Raw genomic sequence first — 19,283 nt, 5'->3', positions numbered from 1 at the left:
AAGTCACATCTGGAAGTGATAACACAGATGTTGACTAGAGACAAGCGGCAGAACACTTGCCACGCTGCCTTCACACTGCACTCATCTTCAATTCTACATATATGAGAGAGAGAGAGAGAGAGAGAGAGAGAGAGAGAGAGAGAGAGAGAGAGAGAGAGAGAGAGAGAGAGAGAGAGAGAGAGACTCGTATTTCATATTATACCTGATTAGTTTAACCCTCAAACCTTAACAATTTCAAGTCCACCAACTTTATTTTTAGTATTAAAAAAAAATATATATATATATATATATATATATATATATATATATATATATATATATATATATATATATATATATATATATATAAATCACCCACCCACCCACGTACAAACGCGCGCGCGCACACACACACACACACACACACACACACACACACACACAAAGCTGACTATCAACACAAAGGAAGGACATTTTCAAGCCTTATTTGAACATTATCTTAAGTGCGAAAAATAAAAAATTACAAAAAAAAAAGAGGAAAAATAAAGATGCATCTACACTACAACCCACCACCCGCACCAACCCACAACACCGACACGCACCAAGCTGGCCACGAGACAAGGAAGAAATCTCGACATCAAACGAGGCTGGGAGAGAAAAAAAAAAAAATTAAAAAAGTTGAGAACGAGAAGGGGGAAGGGGAAGGGGACGAGTAGGGTAAGGTAAGGTGCTGCCGGCGCTTCATAATACAAGTGTGTGCCGGTACACGCCTCACACCTGTAACATTCACCTGTCCTGGCTCCCCACTGACACTGAGCCACCCGCGCCGCCTCCCTCGTGCCTTCTATGCCTGTCTGTCACCACCACCACGCCTCACTACCGCTGCCTCAATATCGCCTTTTCTTTCCTATCCCTTTTTTTCGTTTTTCCTTATCTTTTTGAACTTGTACTGTTCTCTCGCCTTCTTTCTTATTTCCTTGCTTTCTTTCTGATCTCTCTTTTTTTCGCATTTATTACCTTTCTTACTTTTTTTTCCCATGCCTTTCTTCCCATCTTCCTTATTTCGACCTCCTTTGTTTTCTTTCTTGCCTTCCTTCCTATATTTCTTAGTCTATTTTTTTTTTCTTGTTTAACCTCCTATCTTCTCTTTCCTCACACATCCCAATTTACACAAGAATCACGATCATTACAACTAAAACCTTTCAAATTCTCATCACTGCTACTGATCAACTCCACTAGACATGACGTACTGTACCATCACCACCACCACCACCACCACCACCACCACCACTACCACCAGGAGCAACAACGCCATTGAAAAAAAAAAATAAATAAATAAATAAATAAAAAATAAATAAATAAAAAAAGACTGCTAGTATGAGATATAAATGATTGAATAAAAATAAAGTCACACCACTCACGATTATGTTGGTTAGATCTGTGTGTGTGTGTGTGTGTGTGTGTGTGTGTGTGTGTGTGTGTGTGTGTGTGTGTGTGTTAATCCCCGAGCAGAATCTGTATCGAGGATGGTTGTTGTTGTAGTCAGTGGTGGTGGTGGTGGTGGTGGTGGTGGTGATGACGACATACCGGTTGTCACATTTCCTATTGCTGTTTTTGATAATGATTGTGATAGTAGTAGTAGTAGTAGTAGTAGTAGTAGTAGTAGTAGTAGTAGTAGTAGTAGCAGTAGTAGTGTGGTATCAAGATCTGCGGTGGTGGTGATGGTGGTAGTGGTAATACAAGTGTGTGATCAAACGCAAGTGTTAATAAAAAGGTGGTGACTGGTGATGGTGTATTACTACTAGTAGTAGTAGTAGTAGTAGTAGTAGTAGTAGTAGTAGTAGTAGTAGTAGTAGCAGCAGCAGCAGCAGCAGCAGCAGCAGCAGCAGCAGCAGCAGCAGCAGCAGCAGCAGCAGCAGCAGCAGCAGCAGCAGCAGCAGCAGCAGTAATGATGCAATCCATGACGTTTACAACAGCGTGAAGGTCTAGAAGCGAGTGAGTGGGTGTTTGCTGCTGAGGAGGAGGAAGACGGAGTGAGAGTGAGGTAGGAGGGAGTGGAAGGTGTCTGAGGAGGGGCAGGCACAGGGAGGCCGTCTGGGTCTCGGCTATGGAGAAAGAGTCAGGGAGGAACGGGGAGAAGCTGGCTGGAGGAGGAGGAGGAGGAGGAGGAGGAGGAGGAGGAGGAGGAGGAGGAGGAGGAGGAGGAGGAGGAGGAGGAGGAGGGACCGAAGCAGCTCTCTCAGCCACTCCCTCCCCCAGGCAAGGGTGAGCCCCCCACGTGACGCCCCGCATGACACTCTCTCACAGCCCAGCCCAACCCTGCCTAGCTCCAGGTTAAGAGGCTAAATGTGATGTGGAAAAGAAGACGGGGGGAAAATTATGCTATGTTATTTGGTCTCTCTCTGACACACACACACACACACACACACACACGTCCAGCCAAACCACAAGCAGGGATGAGGAGTCTTCGATGTCTTTGTGTCGCCTCTGAAGTGTGATGTAACCTGACCCCAGCAACCACCACCACCACCACCACGAAGACTACTTCCTCCACAAATACAGTCACACAGACAAAAGTTATCTTCCTCCATGGAGAGAGAGAGAGAGAGAGAGAGAGAGAGAGAGAGAGAGAGAGAGAGAGAGAGAGAGAGAGAGAGAGAGAGAGAGAGAGAGAGAGAGAGAGAGAATCATACGACTAGCTTCATCAATACTAACCCAAAGTACAAGGTGTTATTAAGATGGAATTTTTTTGCAGTTCTAACTGATCTCATTTATCTCTATTTTTCACCTAAATTTGAGATAAAGAAAGTCAGTCAGTACCCCAAGACATCCCACCACACCAAGACACCACCAGCACACCATAGCTTCATCTAAGAGGCATCACAAAGCACATCACATAGGCGTCTCCATCGCTGCCCCGTCATCACACCGCAACATGACGATCTGAACACAGAATAATAACAGCGGCGCATCATGTTCACGTCTGCAGACATCACCCACCAATCTGTCCCCAGGGCGCGGAGAACACAACATTGGCGGCGCCTAGTGGCTCCCGCACGCTGGGATATCTTACACGACTGTTTACACCGGGACAACACAGACCGAAAGAGCGTACTGGGACGGAGGAGATGAGAAGAATTTAACACGTAACTGTGATTTAGCAGCCTTTTGTCACTGCATTTACGTGTTATTTAAGAGGATTTTTTTTTTTTGCTCTGTTTATTTTCAGCTTGTTTTTGTAATTTAGTGTCTGTATCAGCAATGTATGCCTGGGAATGCGTGACTTATTCAGTGTAATAGTGTATATATAATATACACACATATCCAAGAGGCTTTAGTAAAGTCACTGTCGCACACCTCTAGATACATCTCGAGTACACACACACACACACACACACACACAGAGCCACACTTGTGCGCGCTATAAACACCGTGTAAAGAGTTCGGCATATACAAGTTTAGTTCACAAGCTAACACTTCGCATCACCTGAATACGACTCAATACTTGCTAGATCCCATTTTAATTGCAGAGATTCTGACGTAGATACTATACATAATCTTCAGACATTACTATCACACACACACACACACACACACACACACACACACACACACACACACACACACACACACACACACACACACACACACACACCATTATCCCCAAAGAATAGGGAATCGCATCAACTGTCCTTGCTAAACGTTCAGGATAGGAGAGGGGGGATGGAGAAATAGTGGAATGACCGCGCTATCCTGCTATCGCTCACATCCGCTCCCTTGTATATATTTATCCTGTGATATGCCAAGGCCGGGTGATGGGGAGCACGAGCCCTACACCAGGCAGGCATGGAGGCACCGAGGCACCCAACACCCCGACCTTGATGCCCCTCCCTGAGTGCCTCTCCGATTTGTTCCTTGTATCAGGTGTGTGTGTGTGTGTGTGTGTGTGTGTGTGTGTGTGTGTGTGTGTGTGTGTGTGTGTGTGTGTGTGTGTGTGTGTAAGCGCTTCATGTTGAATAAACAATCACAGGTATGAACAACAACAACAATAAGAATAATAATAATAATAATAATAATAATAATAATAATAATAATGGTAATAAAAGAAGTAGTAATAATACAGTAACAGTAACAACAGTAACAATAACAATAAAATCACTACGTTTATTATCTATTTACTACTACAGGACATAACATACAACATCCTCCTCTCCCATCACCACACCACCACTACCCCCCTCCTACACCACCACCACCACCGCCACTCACAACAACAATCACGGCCCCCCCCACCCTCCCAACTCTTCCACTTACCCTCCATCAGACCCCCACACACGGCAAGTCAACACACCGCCACCTCTCGCTAGCACAGGGAGATCAAGGCACAGAGGCAAGAATGACAACTATGACTACGAAAACCACCACAACCACCACCAGCGCTACCGTCAGTAAACCACGTGCCGCCTCAAAACCAAGGAGTAATTTTTCACAATAACAGCCTTGCACAGCGGCGTGATTGACGTCAGCACATGTGTAAAGGATGTAATTGCCGGGTCAGGAGGGGCGGCCATATTTCAGGTGGACAGGCGCTCCCTCTAGTGTCAACAAGGCGTGAGGAGGACCCGTGCTACCTACCGCCAACGCTGCTGCTGCCGCCACCATCGCTACCTTCGCTCTCTCTCTCTCTCTCTCTCTCTCTCTCTCTCTCTCTCTCTCTCTCCCCTCCTCTTCATGATGATTTAGCCTTTGTTTGTTTGATCAATACTGCGTTGTGTGTATTATTACTATTATCATCATTTTTATCATTATTATTATTATGACGGCAGCGGCAAATGTCATTGTTGTTATGTATTCAATTGACAAATAATGAGCGATTAATAACGTCACTCAGTATTTAGATTAGGTCATTACCATTATTATTATTATCATTATTATTATTATTATTATCATCATCATTATTATTGGGATTAGCGTTATAACATCTCATTACCATCGTTACTCCTTGCTATGCTTTTAATCCATGAGGAGGCTGGAGATAAGATAATAATCCTTTAAATAATAAAACTCATAACTGTTTGTCCATTTCACCAAACATTTGCTACTGCTCTGGAAAAAAAAAAAAAAATACACATGAAGAAAGCATAACCAGCAACCACCATCACCACCAACCACCACCATAAATAATCCTTTGAATGATGCTCGACACAATTTCCCTCAGTCACAAACCACCTAGATAATTTTTTTCCTTATCCAGCCACTTATAAACACTAATGTTTATAAGGTTTTTATATTCTTTTTTTCCATGCAGATGCTTGTATTGGCCATGATACCAGAAAATTGTTTAAGACTTTTTTTTTTCTTGTAAATGCTTAATTTCTTGTGGTGCGGACTTTGGTGCGGTGAACTGTTGGACATCGCAATAAAAGAGCCAAGAAATAACACTTTCCTACACACACAAACACCCCTTGCTAAACTTAACTTCCCCTCCCTTCTTCCCTCTCTGTCCCTCCACCTCCACCACCTTTACTACTTTGGAAACACAACACGAAAACCAGACTAAAGAAAACACTACATCGTATGAATTTACACCCTAATAAACAACCCGTCACTTGACCCTAAAATTAGAGCCTGTAGACCCTTATGTTCAGTCGGAGGGTGATTGCTGTCAGACTGTACCACCGCGCCGAGTCACGCACGTAAAGAGTTGCCAAGTAGTGAGGACTGGTGGATGACCGTAAACAAAGCGAGGTTGGCTGAGTGGCTGACTTGGTGGTTTGGTCACTGTACGGTAGGGATGCTCTTGAGGTCCCTGTCTTGTGGGGCGTTGACATCTACACGTATAGCTGTGCAAGATATGATGTGCGTGTGGGGAGGGAGAGGGCAGGAGTAGGGGAACTGTATGTGTATGTGTGTGTGGAATTAATCAGAATGTTATGTCTCCTTCGTCAATAGCATCTGATAAGAGGAAGAAGTATCAAAGCAGAGGTGAGTTTATTGACACACATCGCACTCTATCGAAGCCAACTCCAGAAAGATCTCGTGGTGACCGATAAACACCGAGGAATAGCAACTCAGTGACAGCAATGCAAGAAAACTTTTGAGGGACCTCTTAACTATTTTCAAAAGGCCATGGAGATTTTTTGACTCCTCGTGTATTTTTTTTTTTCCTACTCTTTATTAAACAACTGCTATCCATAAAAAACGGGACTAACGATCTAAATTCCTTTAACTATTGCTATCATAAGAAAATTTGATGAGATAAAATGTCGAGGTCTGAAATATGGATCTAATAGTTAATATTAAAGAGAGAGAGAGAGAGAGAGAGAGAGAGAGAGAGAGAGAGAGAGAGAGAGAGAGAGAGAGAGAGAGAGAGAGAGAGATACTCGGTGATACACACACACGACTGCATCAACTCCTGTAATCAGCTTTCACCGAGACCCTCCACTCCACTTTTCCCCCAAATAACATGACGAGGAACGAAGCCACCTACTCAGCGACGACCACAGCCGACCACACTTCTCAATTCCCGGTCATCACTACCCGCGATGTTCTCCAATACACAGGTAAAGTGACAGCCTCCACCCACCGCCACCGCTACCACCCCTACACACACACACACACACACACACACACACACACACACACACACACACACACACACACACACACACACACATATATACAGCTTCTAACCACAGTCGCACACGGCCAGCCACGATAAGATCTATACTTCCGTTTAGGGACTTAAAACTCTACCGGATGTTCAATACTGCTTCCGTTTCCGCTTCAGCCGTGATGCTGTGTCGACCCTCACTCTTGCGGTCACCAACACCAATACCACCCCGCTGAAGAGAGCCCAACACCCTCCCTCTCTCCTCCCACCCACCCGCCGCCCTCAGTCGCTCAGCATAAGAGCAGCATCATTTCAACCAAAGTTAACAAACCATTTTCTTGCGGTGGAGCTTATTTCATGCCTTAATTAGTAAACGTAATAATCTCGTATTCAATTCGAAGGTAATGATTTTTTTTTCTCCCCGGCAAGTCTGACACCACACAATTCCTGGCGCAGATGTAAAGCCCATCCAGGCCAGGCCGCCCCGCCTCCAGAGCCAGACATACATTATTACACTCCAGCATAATGCAGTTGATTACACAGTGTCGGGGCGGCGGCCTCCTCAGCCCAGCTATCACGGGATCTTCCTTCACGGTGCCGGCGGCTCCACAAAAATGTTAGGCGAGGCGGGCGGCGGGTGGTGGGCGGGTGTTTACCTAGACGATCCCACCCCGAGCCACCGAGCCTCCGCGTCCACGCGCGGAATAATGACGAGTCGGCAACCCTAACCTCACCTCCCTGTTTGTAAGAGTATTATAACTAATTAATCTGTATTCTTCCTCCTGGATATATTTAACTTATTTGTTATACAAGTCTCAGGCAGATCACCTATCAAAAAAGGAATTGCAGAAGATGCGGGAGATCCTAATGGCAGGTTCTTTTATAAATCCCGCGTGAAGACAAGGCCATGCTCCCGTAAGCCTTTCCTTGCCCTGGACGCAAGGATACCCCAGCATAATGGTGACGCCGGGCCACACGTAGCCCTGCTGGCGCGCGGTGCTTCACCAACCTTTCAGATACAATAGTGCAATGATCACGCCTGTCCCTCCTCATCAATGAGCAACCAGGACAGTGTGTGGAAGATTTAATGGAAAGATAATCCTTATGCACAGAAAAGACAAGGGCGAATAAAAGTATAAATACAATAAAGCACATTAGCATGTTAAGATGCAAATCCAGCCTGAGAACGCGTCTCCCCTTGGCGCTGAGTGAAGCAGGGCCGCCAGGTGACATGTGCTGATGGCGGGCGAACACCTCTCACTCTTATCTAATCTCCCTGACATCAAGAGTGACGAAGATTAGATCAAGGAGTTTTTCCCACCCCACCAAGGTCCACTACTTGCGACACTTCCCAAGGACACTCGTCTCGGGCACGCACGCGCCTAGCACCCAGAACACCCCACTCCCACCCTCACCTGATACACTACTCACGCCTCTCCTCGCCCGGGCCGCAGCGATCAAGCGTGCCTCACTGCTCGGGGAGAACGCAAACACCCGGCAGAAAGCTGACAAGACGTTTATACCTTACCATGCCCTCGTGAGCAAAACATTCATAAAATCTGTTTATTATTCTTTTTTTTTTTTCACCTGAGAATATGAAAGCAAGTCAGCACAACATTTAATAAAACCGGTGTCCTCATTTCAGTATTTCTGGATTAGAACACCTTTCGTTAGCGCTCTCTCTCTCTCTCTCTCTCTCTCTCTCTCTCTCTCCCGGACTTTTCCCGCTCAGCCCACAACAACAGCCAGCGGGACGTGACGCTAATCCATACAGGTCACCGCCCAAGCCGCCCCTCACCCTACCCACAAACCTCCATACCTCTCTTGCACCAACAACTACTCTATTGATTGCTGAAATGACGGATCGATGAGGCAAACATATATAATAATAGTAGTAGTAGTAGTAGTAGTAGTAGTAGTAGTAGTAGTAGTAGTAGTAGTAGTAGTAGTAGTAGCAGCAAAGTAGGAAAAATCTGGTCATAGAATAAAAAATAATAATACATCTGACTGGACATAATCATAAATACAACGATGCCTACAGTATATCCTGTGGTCTCTCTCTCTCTCTCTCTCTCTCTCTCTCTCTCTCTCTCTCTCTCTCTCTCTCTCGCCATACACCGCGTGTCCAGTGGCCGAGATGAAACAGTCCAATCATGATCACTGGAACCTGAAGCTTTCGCGCCGCACATCTTAGGTAACCACAGAGGCAGAGAGATCCGGTGGCGGTAAGACTCCTCTCCCCATCCCTCCATCCCGACCCACTAACTCACACCTTCCTTGAAACCCCACACAAACGCTAAAGCAGTCATTTATTCAATAGATCTTATTGTAATAGATCTTATGGGTATATTCTGAAACACACCTGGCAACAACACCACTACTTTGAAAAGGTATTAGTTGTTGAAGCTACACGAATTTTCAGGGATACTTTTAACGTTCTAATATGAGGTTAACAAGATTCCTACATAACTAATAGGATAAACACTCCTGATAACCCGCCTAGTCACCTCTGAAGCCTTTGAAAAACGGTTGTGGTGAGGAGGCTGAGCGTTTCTCAATACAGGCAATAATATGTACCGGAGAAATCGATCCAGTTTCCTGATTACGGTGCATGATTACCTGTGCCGGTGCTACCTGTGCGTGAACCGTAAGTGGACTGCACTGACCACGTTACTGTTTTGTTGGCGGAACTGCTATTAAGGTGCGATTAATAATGATGATATTTAGACAGAGATGGGTTGTGTGGTGGTGGTGGTGGTAGAGGTGGTAGTAGTAGTAGTAGTAGTAGTAGTAGTAGTAGTAGTAGTAGTAGTAGTAGTAGTAGTAGTCTTTCTCAAATGACAAAGTAAAAGGAATGATCCACACAATACTTATAAAAACTCTCTCTCTCTCTCTCTGATAAGGTCGATGAAGAACAGCTTTCCTCGACTCACGACCGCCAAGCCACAACGGTGCTTGCAACACAACCCACCCTCGCTGACAGTTAATCAATAAATCATCTATTTTTTTTTGTCGTCGTCTTTGTCATTGTGGTCGCGGGAAGACAAAAGAACCAACAATCGTCTGTGCCATAAACCCCTTCCCCTCCCCCACCTCCTTCCTTGACTGCCTCCGCCAAACACCACAACAAAGACTTAATAACACCACTACGTTTTCCTCACTCCACACACACACACACACACACACACTGCAAGCAAGCAACATCACTACTCACACAACTAAAACATATTGATCGTGAATCGTAAAACTGATCATTATAAGAGACTTATTTACACACACACACACACACACACACACACACACACACACACACACACACACACTGAGGATGTTAAGAGAAATAAAATCAATGAATCAAGTAATGGGAAACTAAAATAGAGGTTAAAAGATACTGATCATTACTAAAGTAGCCAGAAGAATGTGTTAAATTAGGGAGATACGCATCGAAGTTAAATTATAAGGCATGTCTTAAGTACAGAAGAAATACACACACGCCCACATACTTTTAAATCAATACGTCAGTAGTTTCACCATGCCTTAAGAAAATTATCGTGTCTAACAAATAAAAAAATGAACATGGGAAAGTTGTGAAATATGACAGTTATCGCTCCATGAAGCACAGCGACTCAATCTCTAGAACGAAGAAACAATGCAATCCCACTCAAAGGCGATGCTTGCACGCTTGCTTACCGTCTTTCGTTACTCATGCAGCCTAGCCTTGTCCCTCTCCCTCTCTCTCTCTCTCTCTCTCTCTCTCTCTATTCAGATCGTAGGGAAAAATGCATGTTTACATCGAGGGGAAAAAAGAAACGTTAGGTTTATTTCGGCTTCCTTAGTCTACAGAGCTGTTTTAAATTACAATTGTACAAAAGCAGGGTGTGACTATGATATTGTGTAGCAACGAAAGAGTTAACGTGATGGTTCTCGACGGCACAAGGACAGCACCAGTCTCGCAGCATAAACAACCACCACCCATCTCTGCAACAAACCATGTCCCTCCTCTCCCAGCCCACCCTCCTCCTCTCTCCACGTGCCTCTCTGCCAACGACCGCCCAATAAGAGCACAACCAAAGCCAGTTTAACCTGACCTTGGGCTCAACAACATTAATGATAACGTGTAGAGAGCAGTATGTGAAGTTTTCCTTGCCCACCACCATACACAACTATCAGCTTTCGTGAGACAAGCCAATGACGCCGGATTTCATTTAGAACAATCGACTGGCGGTGCCCCCCCTCCCCCCCACAAACACACACTGGATCTTCACTGTGGTTCTCGTATGAACAAGCTCATAGGGTTCAAGCCTTACCTCTCTCTCTCTCTCTCTCTCTCTCTCTCTCTCTCTCTCCTGGTCGTCCACACCTTTGCAACTGGTCGTCTCGGGAGCTGGTTTGACCTCGGAGGGGGATGGGGCTTAGTGCCTCAGGAAGCGTCTTTACTCGTAAGTAATGAGCTAAACAATATATTGTGGCCAATTGAATTACCGCAGATTAGAATAATCATTAGACGTTTAATGCATCAACACTGAAATTTCCAATAACTTTAGTTATAGGTTAATTAAACTCAATTAAATTAGTACAGGTAGTAAACAATCAAGAAAGCAAGCATCACTCATAAATCCATGTGAGAGGTTTTCCTGCACACAGCAGCGGTAGTGTCAGCTTAACGGGTAGCGGTGACAGCCACGGTCATTGTTAAGGGAACGGGGCGGCCACAAACGGTGCCGCTACGCCTGCAGAAGTGCCTTCCGGGGCCTGGCCAGCATTGTTAACCTACACAACGGTACGTACCACGCAATCAATAACTCGGATACAGATGAGAGAGAATTATACATTGACCTCAAAGCTACAACACACTGGGGTCACTAAAGGGCTAACTTCTCCCACCAAATGGTGCATGTCGTGTGAGGAAGGAAGGCGAGCTTGTAATAGAAGGTGAAGGAAAGTGTAAGAGGGAAAAAGCAAAACACGAAAACAACCACATAAAGGGTAATAATATACATGTTTGCTTCTAACAAGATTGTGTGCTAAAGCAGGCAATTCAACAGATCTTTACTGCCAATGTGTGAGAACAAATAAATTGAGAGGAGGAGGAGGAGGAGCGAAGTAAGTAGGAAGGAAGAAGTGTTATCGCTGAACTATCGAACTCCTCAGGATGACAAGATGGCTTTGAAGCATTTATTTACATGTTTAGCTATTCAACCTTCAGATAAAAAATACCTAGGTATTGGAAACTTACTCTCACTCTCTCTCTCTCTCTCTCTCTCTCTCTAAACACACATACGATACTGTAATCATCACGAATCTTACCTCTCTCTCTCTCTCTCTCTCTCTCTCTGATCTATTCCTGCGCTCCTTTGGTCAGGCAGGCGGCGTCAACAACTAGAGTGCGCGTCCTGACACACGTGTCCTGTATCACTGGCCGCGATCACAGGGCTCACGTTCCCAACCACTGCCATCTCTGACGTGACTCAAGAAAGCATCGATGTCTTTGACGGCTGTACCACACCTACCTAGCCTTCTCCAACTGCTAAGATGACCCCGTTTGACCCCACTGACTCCGGGAGAGACGTTCAGCTTCACCCCCTCCCCCACAAGTTCCTCTCTGCCTTCTCCCTACCAGCTCCCCTCTTCACAAATGTTGAACCTCATTAAATGACATCAAAATAAACCCTTCTGAAGACATTATGCTGATTTACAGTAACCTTCGCCAAGTTACTGAAACCAGCATTATGACAAGATATGAACACAACAAACTGCCCAAGAAACAAGGATATCACGATGGATTTTCAGTTATGCGAGGTGAATCCGGAGAGTTGGCCGGGCCGTGCCTACAGCAGCGCCGCCACCGGCTACCAGCCACACTACCCGCTGGCTAGGTACTGTGCACCTCACACCGCCTCCCGCCGCCACGCACACGCTGCAGCTGCCCTCCTTCTCCGCCTCCTTCACTATGGAGAAACCCATGCTCTAATGAATGAGCTATAGTAGAAAAATGAAACTACGAAATCCCAAGCGCGAAGTATGAAGTATACTGATAAACCATTTAATTAAGGCTGTCATCACTGGTGGAAATTAAGGGGGACCTGCTGATTACAAGTGACCATACTTGATGACGTTAATACCAGCTTATCTGGCCTGCCGGGACAACATCCCCTCCCTCCCTCCTGACACTGGCGCTCGTTCCAGCTTTAATGTCGCGCGAGGCTTTACTTGTATATACACGCTGAAACCAACAGCTCTGCTAACCCTGTGTGTGTGTGTGTGTGTGTGTGTGTGTGTGTGTGTGTGTCTGTGTTATATATATATATATATATATATATATATATATATATATATATATATATATATATATATATATTCCTTTGTACCCTGGAGCGGGAGTGACTGGGTATGGGCCTGAGGGTTCGCCCGCCAGGTGGGAGGCAATTCGACACCCCTTTCACCTCCCACCTCCCCCTTCTCGACATAATCAATATGAGTACGAAACCCTCGGGACTAAGACATTTTAACTCACTTGTCATACAACAGACAAAAACCACCAACCCAAAGACTTGGCATCCAGGTTTCTGCGATGCACATGTAACACTCTACCCGCACCTAAGCAAAGAGAAGATACTGCAACTGTTTGTTTATATAATATAAACTTTAGCATAAATTTTGTACCCTAATAGTTTCCACCTGTATCGACCATGCGTGTTCATACTACACTTCTTTACACACACACAAACACACTTCTCACATGGCAATCACACCGCCTCATCCTCTAGTCGACGACCAACGGTCCAACAACAAAGACGAATAATGTTACAGTTCTGACAAAACTTCAGCTTCTTGTATGCATGCATACCACCCACAACACGCAAGCCCCTCCTTCATGTGCTGTTAAATGTAATAAACTGCAGGCTATAATCAATATATCGTTGCTACATTCTGATAAATTAAACCCTCGGTATGTTACATTTATTCACTTTGCTATGTAGTACTTGACTTCTAATTTAATTAATACAAGGTTCTTTTTTCTAAGTCAGCAAGCTTGACATGCTTTGCTGCTCCAAGATGTGGCCGGTGCTTCACCTAAACCATGTTCTGTTTGGTCGATGTGTATTTCCATCCCGAGCACATGACATGGCATGTATACCGTTAGTAGATATGTAGTTCTAGTTCTGAACATCATTCGCGAATTTTTCTACGGCAGCAAGACGTTGGTTGTGAAGCGGAGAGAGAGAGAGAGAGAGAGAGAGAGAGAGAGAGAGAGAGAGAGAGAGAGAGAGAGAGAGTCCAGTCCGGGAGCGTAAATTAACTACAGATAACGTTCCAGATCATTCACTACTAAGAAAGATTTATTCATTCGCTTCAACAATGGAGTCCCTCTACCCTACCAGTCCAACTCGGCACGTCAATACATACTCATATCTATGATCGACTTTTTTTTTTCCCTCGCTTACACTACAATGAAGCCCTACAATCAAATAACCAAAGTGAGTGTTCACTGCCTGGCACGAAATACTACAGTAAGTATTGGAAAAAATAGCAACTACAGAATTAATCTTCCCGAGTCATCTGTCAATAGTATTGAAAACGCTAAGGAACTTTAAATGTATTCTGCGTCACTGTCGAGTATGGCTAAACACGCATGTTATACCAGGATGTCAAACTAGTCGCGTAGCCATTCACGGGCTGCCGTGGCAACGCTTTCACAGCCTCCCCGAAGGCGAACACATCCTACGGTCAAAAGCAGTCTCTCCCTTCCTCTCTACCCCTCCACCCCACGAAAGGCAGGCTACCATCCCATAAACCAGGAGGGGGGATGGGAGGCGAAAGGGAGGAAAGAGAGGGGGGTAGGGTGGAGGGGGAATCTAACCTACTCTAAAACAAGCGGCACAGCAGATACGGGGCTTGGCGGGTCGATAGCAGCTACGCATCGACAATGAAAATCGGCGAAGCGGTTGTATAGTAGACCAGCTTGGATGGTGGCTTATTCCCGATGAATATTTCACCGAGTAAGCAAGAAAGGGCGGTCGGGAGGAGTGCGCGTGGTGGCGGCGGCAGTGGTGGTGGCGTGAGTGGTCAGCCTCGTGTTGGTCCCTCAAACACGGCCGGCCAGCCAGCCCTCCAGATCCACCGCTCTCCACCAGCTTCAAAATATTGACCGGTGCAACACTCAGATTTGCTAAATGTGTTGCAAACCGTAGAGCACTAAGCTGTCTACCACACACACACACACACACACACACACACAGAAAAGAAAAAAAAGAAAGAAAGAACTGCTCTCCCCCGACTTCACCGACGTTAATTTGTGCTTCCAGTTTAATCTAGTTGTTTCATTTAAGTCACTAAGGCTATGAATGGGACTGAATACGGCAAAGCGAGTGGTTGGTCCACTGTATATAGTGGCTTAAGTTGTACCAGAGGACGTCCATCTCCACCGCTACTATCCTGATTATTCTATAAATATTATCACTAAATAGTCGGGGTCAATTCTGCCTTTTGTTTGCTTGTTCCACTTCATTCACACTCGAGATTGGTGTGTCTAAAATAAGCGAAATTGTCTTTGCTCACCAAAGAGAGGTTTCTGCTATACCACATTACAATAATTCTGGCTTAATCATTCAGTCGACGATTAATCAAACAAGCAAATATTATTCGACTAAATAATTTCGAATCTTTCAAACGTCATATCCCAACGCGGAGAGAAAACATTAGGTCTCCTCCCCAGCCAGTCTCCCGGCAGCCACACACCTTTCTTGTGCACTGCAGCTCGCCACGCCACGCGGAACTAAAGTTAGCGATCGCGGAATATGCAATAAACACGAATTTCTCGGTTTCCCAGTGGATATATTCCGTGTTATTATCTTAACCAAGGTTATTTTTATCAGTGTGAAAAATATAAACCCGTAATAGTAAGCATTTCAAGTAATCCAAGCCAATGTTAATATTTACCCCCGTAAAATAATTTCTCCCGCCAAATTAAATTCCCAGTCAAGCTAATGATGTACATTTCCCATCGGATTGTTTTCGCGGATTTTCTACATTCGTGTTATCTGGAATACTGCTCAAAAGCAACGGGAGGCACACTATTCCCTTCCTGTTGAGAGGATATGTGAGGAGGTTTGGAGTGTGTGGAAGCCTGAGAAACGGGAGAGTCTGTATAGCGGGGTCGGAGGCACACAGGAGCTTGGGACGAGAGCGGGGCGTGGAGTGGGGGACGGCAGACGTTACACATAAACTACAACATTCTTCTTAGCTCCACGGCTCCTAACCCAAACGCTTACATGAACAATTGATATTCACCAAGAATATCACCTACAGTAAGTCGATAAATGAGTCCGTCTGAGGGGTCCGGCCGCCATGCGCAGTACATACAGGAAAGGGCAAATGATAAACCTTGCCAGTTCTGCACCAATTCGGGAAATAAAAAAATATTTGAAGAATGTACCCCTGCGTAACCGGCGATTTTTCTCCCCCCTTTTTTTCCCTAAACCTGAAGCACTATGCTCGACAGGGCATCGTGCTGCAGTGTGCTGCACTGAAAAACCAAACAATGTGCTAATTTCGGAATTGTATGAAGAACAGAGAACGAGTCCCGTTAGAGCGACACTGCAGCAGCTACCCAGCCCGGCGCCCACCTAACTACCGCGTCGCCAACCAGTTGATTCATCACGAAAGAGATATTAGGAACACAGGACAACCTTCTGGGGCTAAAGTGGCTAAAAAGGCTCAAGTGTGTTTAATGTGGATACTTATGCCAACAAACAAAAATACGGTCTGTTCTATCCTACCTGCTCTCATGTAACTACAAATATTATATCTATGTTGTTGGTTAACTATAACAATTCAAGATTAAATGGGAAATTCTGCCATTCATATGATCGTCCATTATATATATATATATATATATATATATATATATATATATATATATATATATATATATATATATATATATATATACCGTGTTATACGATGTCATCAAATGGACGGCAACGCCGCGATGCTCAGGCAGAGTGGGTGGCAACGCCGCCAAGATCATCATCTACTTCGGCACGGCAGACAACCACCGCCACCGCCACCACCACCACCTCCGCCGATACTCCAGCGCATGAATATTCCATTTCCAAGTCATATATACATTCACCAAATGCTGAAATGAGTAACATTGAGTCACACTGTCACAGGAGAGGGAAGGTAGCATGGTTAAAGCAGCGGAGGCAAGGCCAGGCCGGGTGAGGCCAGGTGACCACCACACTGACACTTGAGCTCACGTCAACACACACTTCTCTTGGTATGTTTCCCACGGAAGTTTTTCTCGTCACGGTGACTGCACAGAGGGAACGTGACGGAGGCTTCACACACTGTACAAATAGCCCTCTAAACATATACATTGGTCATAATCACTGAGTGGTAGCTACATACGGCATCACAACACTGACTCCAAAGGCATGAGTCTATGGCGGCACGACACGGCTTCCTCACGAACACCAGCAGCCTGTGTGGGACAGTAACTTGGCTACACGACCCAACTGCTGCTTAACATCAATTGTACTCAGTGGCCATTTAACACTTTAGGTCATATATAGTCTTTTTGTCGCCACTATGTACGGACACAGCCGTCTTTTTTTTTTTTTTCGTCACTGCAAACAGCAAGCACCAGTTGTGTTACACTTAGCACTGCACTCACAATAGTAGTAGTAGCTGACTTCACTTTACTGTTGCACATGAGCTTTTTTAAGATTTCATCACTATTATCACTATGAAAGATTGGTTTTTCTTTCAACACTTAAAGGAACCCTGGTTGGGTACACGCACCAACACTTGTCTTTCCTGGGCAGTTTCTTCTTATGACTTGCTGTAATCCAAGTAAACGACCTGTGGCTGGAACAAGGCACAGATGGCGAGATACGAGGCTTGTCGGCCTAGCGGGCTGGCTTTCGACTTGTTAAAATTTCTTATCGATTTGACGTCAATTTTCACAGATTCAATTCTAAGGATAACAAATTAAGATAAATCTGGCACATAGACACTAATGCCAAAACACTAACAACAATAATTTCGATGCCTCAAGTCAAGCCGGCCACCCCCGCTGACCCACCAGACTCGGAAGCAACAGCATAACAAGTACTTACTTCAGAGAGGAAAGTCTGTGCTGCTTTTTGGGCACCAACGTGTAGAAGATATTCGTACACATATAACGCCAATCTGAAATACAGAAAGCGAACCACAGTTAGATTGGAGGCGAACACAATACTCTAACAGTGAAACAGAAAACGAACGACCATTAGACTCTTGACTGAGCACAATACACTAACATTAAAACCGGTCCACGACTATTAGTTATGCAAACACTCCCATCCTGGGTGTTAGTCTTTACAGCCTCACACAAACCATTCAATGCCAATTACAGCCAAAATGATTTTACTGAACCATTTAAACGTGGTCTGTATTCCACAAGCTTCAAAGACAGCACTCAAGCCACAAATCATACAAGAATACTCTCAGAACTGCGGGGTAATTAAATACAGAATAATACAATTTTCTAATAGGTGCCGCGGCCCCCACCACCACCATATTTATATCCACGTGCAGCAACACACACCACTCTGCCGGGGAGTCTGAGGGAGGCAACAGGATCCTAAATTTACTTGCTTATATTATTGTACTTAGTAGCAGTCTCGCGAACTCAGCCTTCCGGTAATTGGTGTACGCTTTGTTGCTCGTATTTAAGCCTCCCGCCAAAAGAGGAGCGGCGAGCGTCCCCCTCACCACAGCTACCCCCTCGACATAGCAAGCCACGCGGTCGCTCACACCACACATCTATTCCATCATGTGTTCCCTGGGGTTCACTTCAGGGTGTAACAGAGGCTCGGCAGGGATAATACAATGGAAAAATAAAGAATACCACCAATTTGAGGGGAGGCCGACCGCTACCCGGAACAGCTACTATCACTCATCCAGCTAGATCACCAACCCTTGTGTTTATCCGTCGCAGATCACATGATTCACGTCAATCTTTCCCTGCCAAGTTATTCACCACTAACACTTTCATACTGAGCACTAATACAAGGTTTCAATCCTCTCCGTCGTTCAAGTTTCACTTACTTTTCCCTGGCTTGCGCATCGGAGGGCACCGATGAGCCCTTCCCCTTAGCGTACATGTTGAACACTGTACTGTAGCCAAGTCGACTCACCAGCGGGGGAGGGGGTTGACGGCCAAGGGGAGGGGAGGGACGCTGGGAGATGAGGGGGGATCGTTGCCATGGCTACCTGCTAACGCTACGCGCTCATTGGCTGGAGCGCTCACCTGGGGGGAGGGGTGGGGGTGCGCACGTGGGATGCTAGTTAGTCTTGTTGTTGTCCTATACTTCACAAACTATTTCATCTAACCTCATCTCGTGCATTGCTCCTCGTGGTCATGATTGCACATTTTGTTGTCTGAAATAATACCGCTAGGTTTGTTAGGACAAGAAAATAAAATAAAGTATTGCAGACGAATTGGCATAACAAAGCCAATGCCGCTAACCCCATATCTTGATGAGAGAGTGTCTTTTGGACATGGATTACAATTATTTATATTTATCAGTATTAATGTTCAACAAGGAAAAGTATATCCTAAATTACTTCATTATCTAAGTCATAATTTCTGGCCTGAGACACGTCTGCAGAGTGTATCGACCATTGGGAGTTTTCGCAGTAT

At 45.1% G+C, this 19,283-nt stretch overlaps 1 protein-coding gene across 9 annotated transcripts in view; it reads right to left on the bottom strand.

Annotated features, from left to right (window-relative positions):
* LOC123517776 (single-stranded DNA-binding protein 3-like) overlaps nt 1-18,767 on the bottom strand; it is a 194,678-nt gene extending 175,911 nt beyond the window's left edge. For all 9 annotated transcript variants that reach the window (XM_045278226.1, XM_045278222.1, XM_045278225.1 and 6 more), the window contains exons 1-2: nt 18,689-18,767; nt 17,716-17,788 (exon numbers count right to left, since the gene is read on the bottom strand). In XM_045278226.1, coding sequence (XP_045134161.1) covers nt 17,716-17,788; nt 18,689-18,744 — 129 coding nt within the window. In that variant the 5' untranslated portion in view covers nt 18,745-18,767. The remainder of the gene's footprint in view (nt 1-17,715; nt 17,789-18,688) is intronic.
* Nucleotides 18,768-19,283: the final 516 nt, after the last annotated feature.

Source organism: Portunus trituberculatus, chromosome 42 (assembly GCF_017591435.1).
Source record: "Portunus trituberculatus isolate SZX2019 chromosome 42, ASM1759143v1, whole genome shotgun sequence".
Classification (NCBI taxonomy): Eukaryota; Metazoa; Arthropoda; class Malacostraca; order Decapoda; family Portunidae; genus Portunus; species Portunus trituberculatus.
Note: the sequence above shows the minus strand (reverse complement) of the source record. Positions and strands in the feature narration are given on the sequence as shown.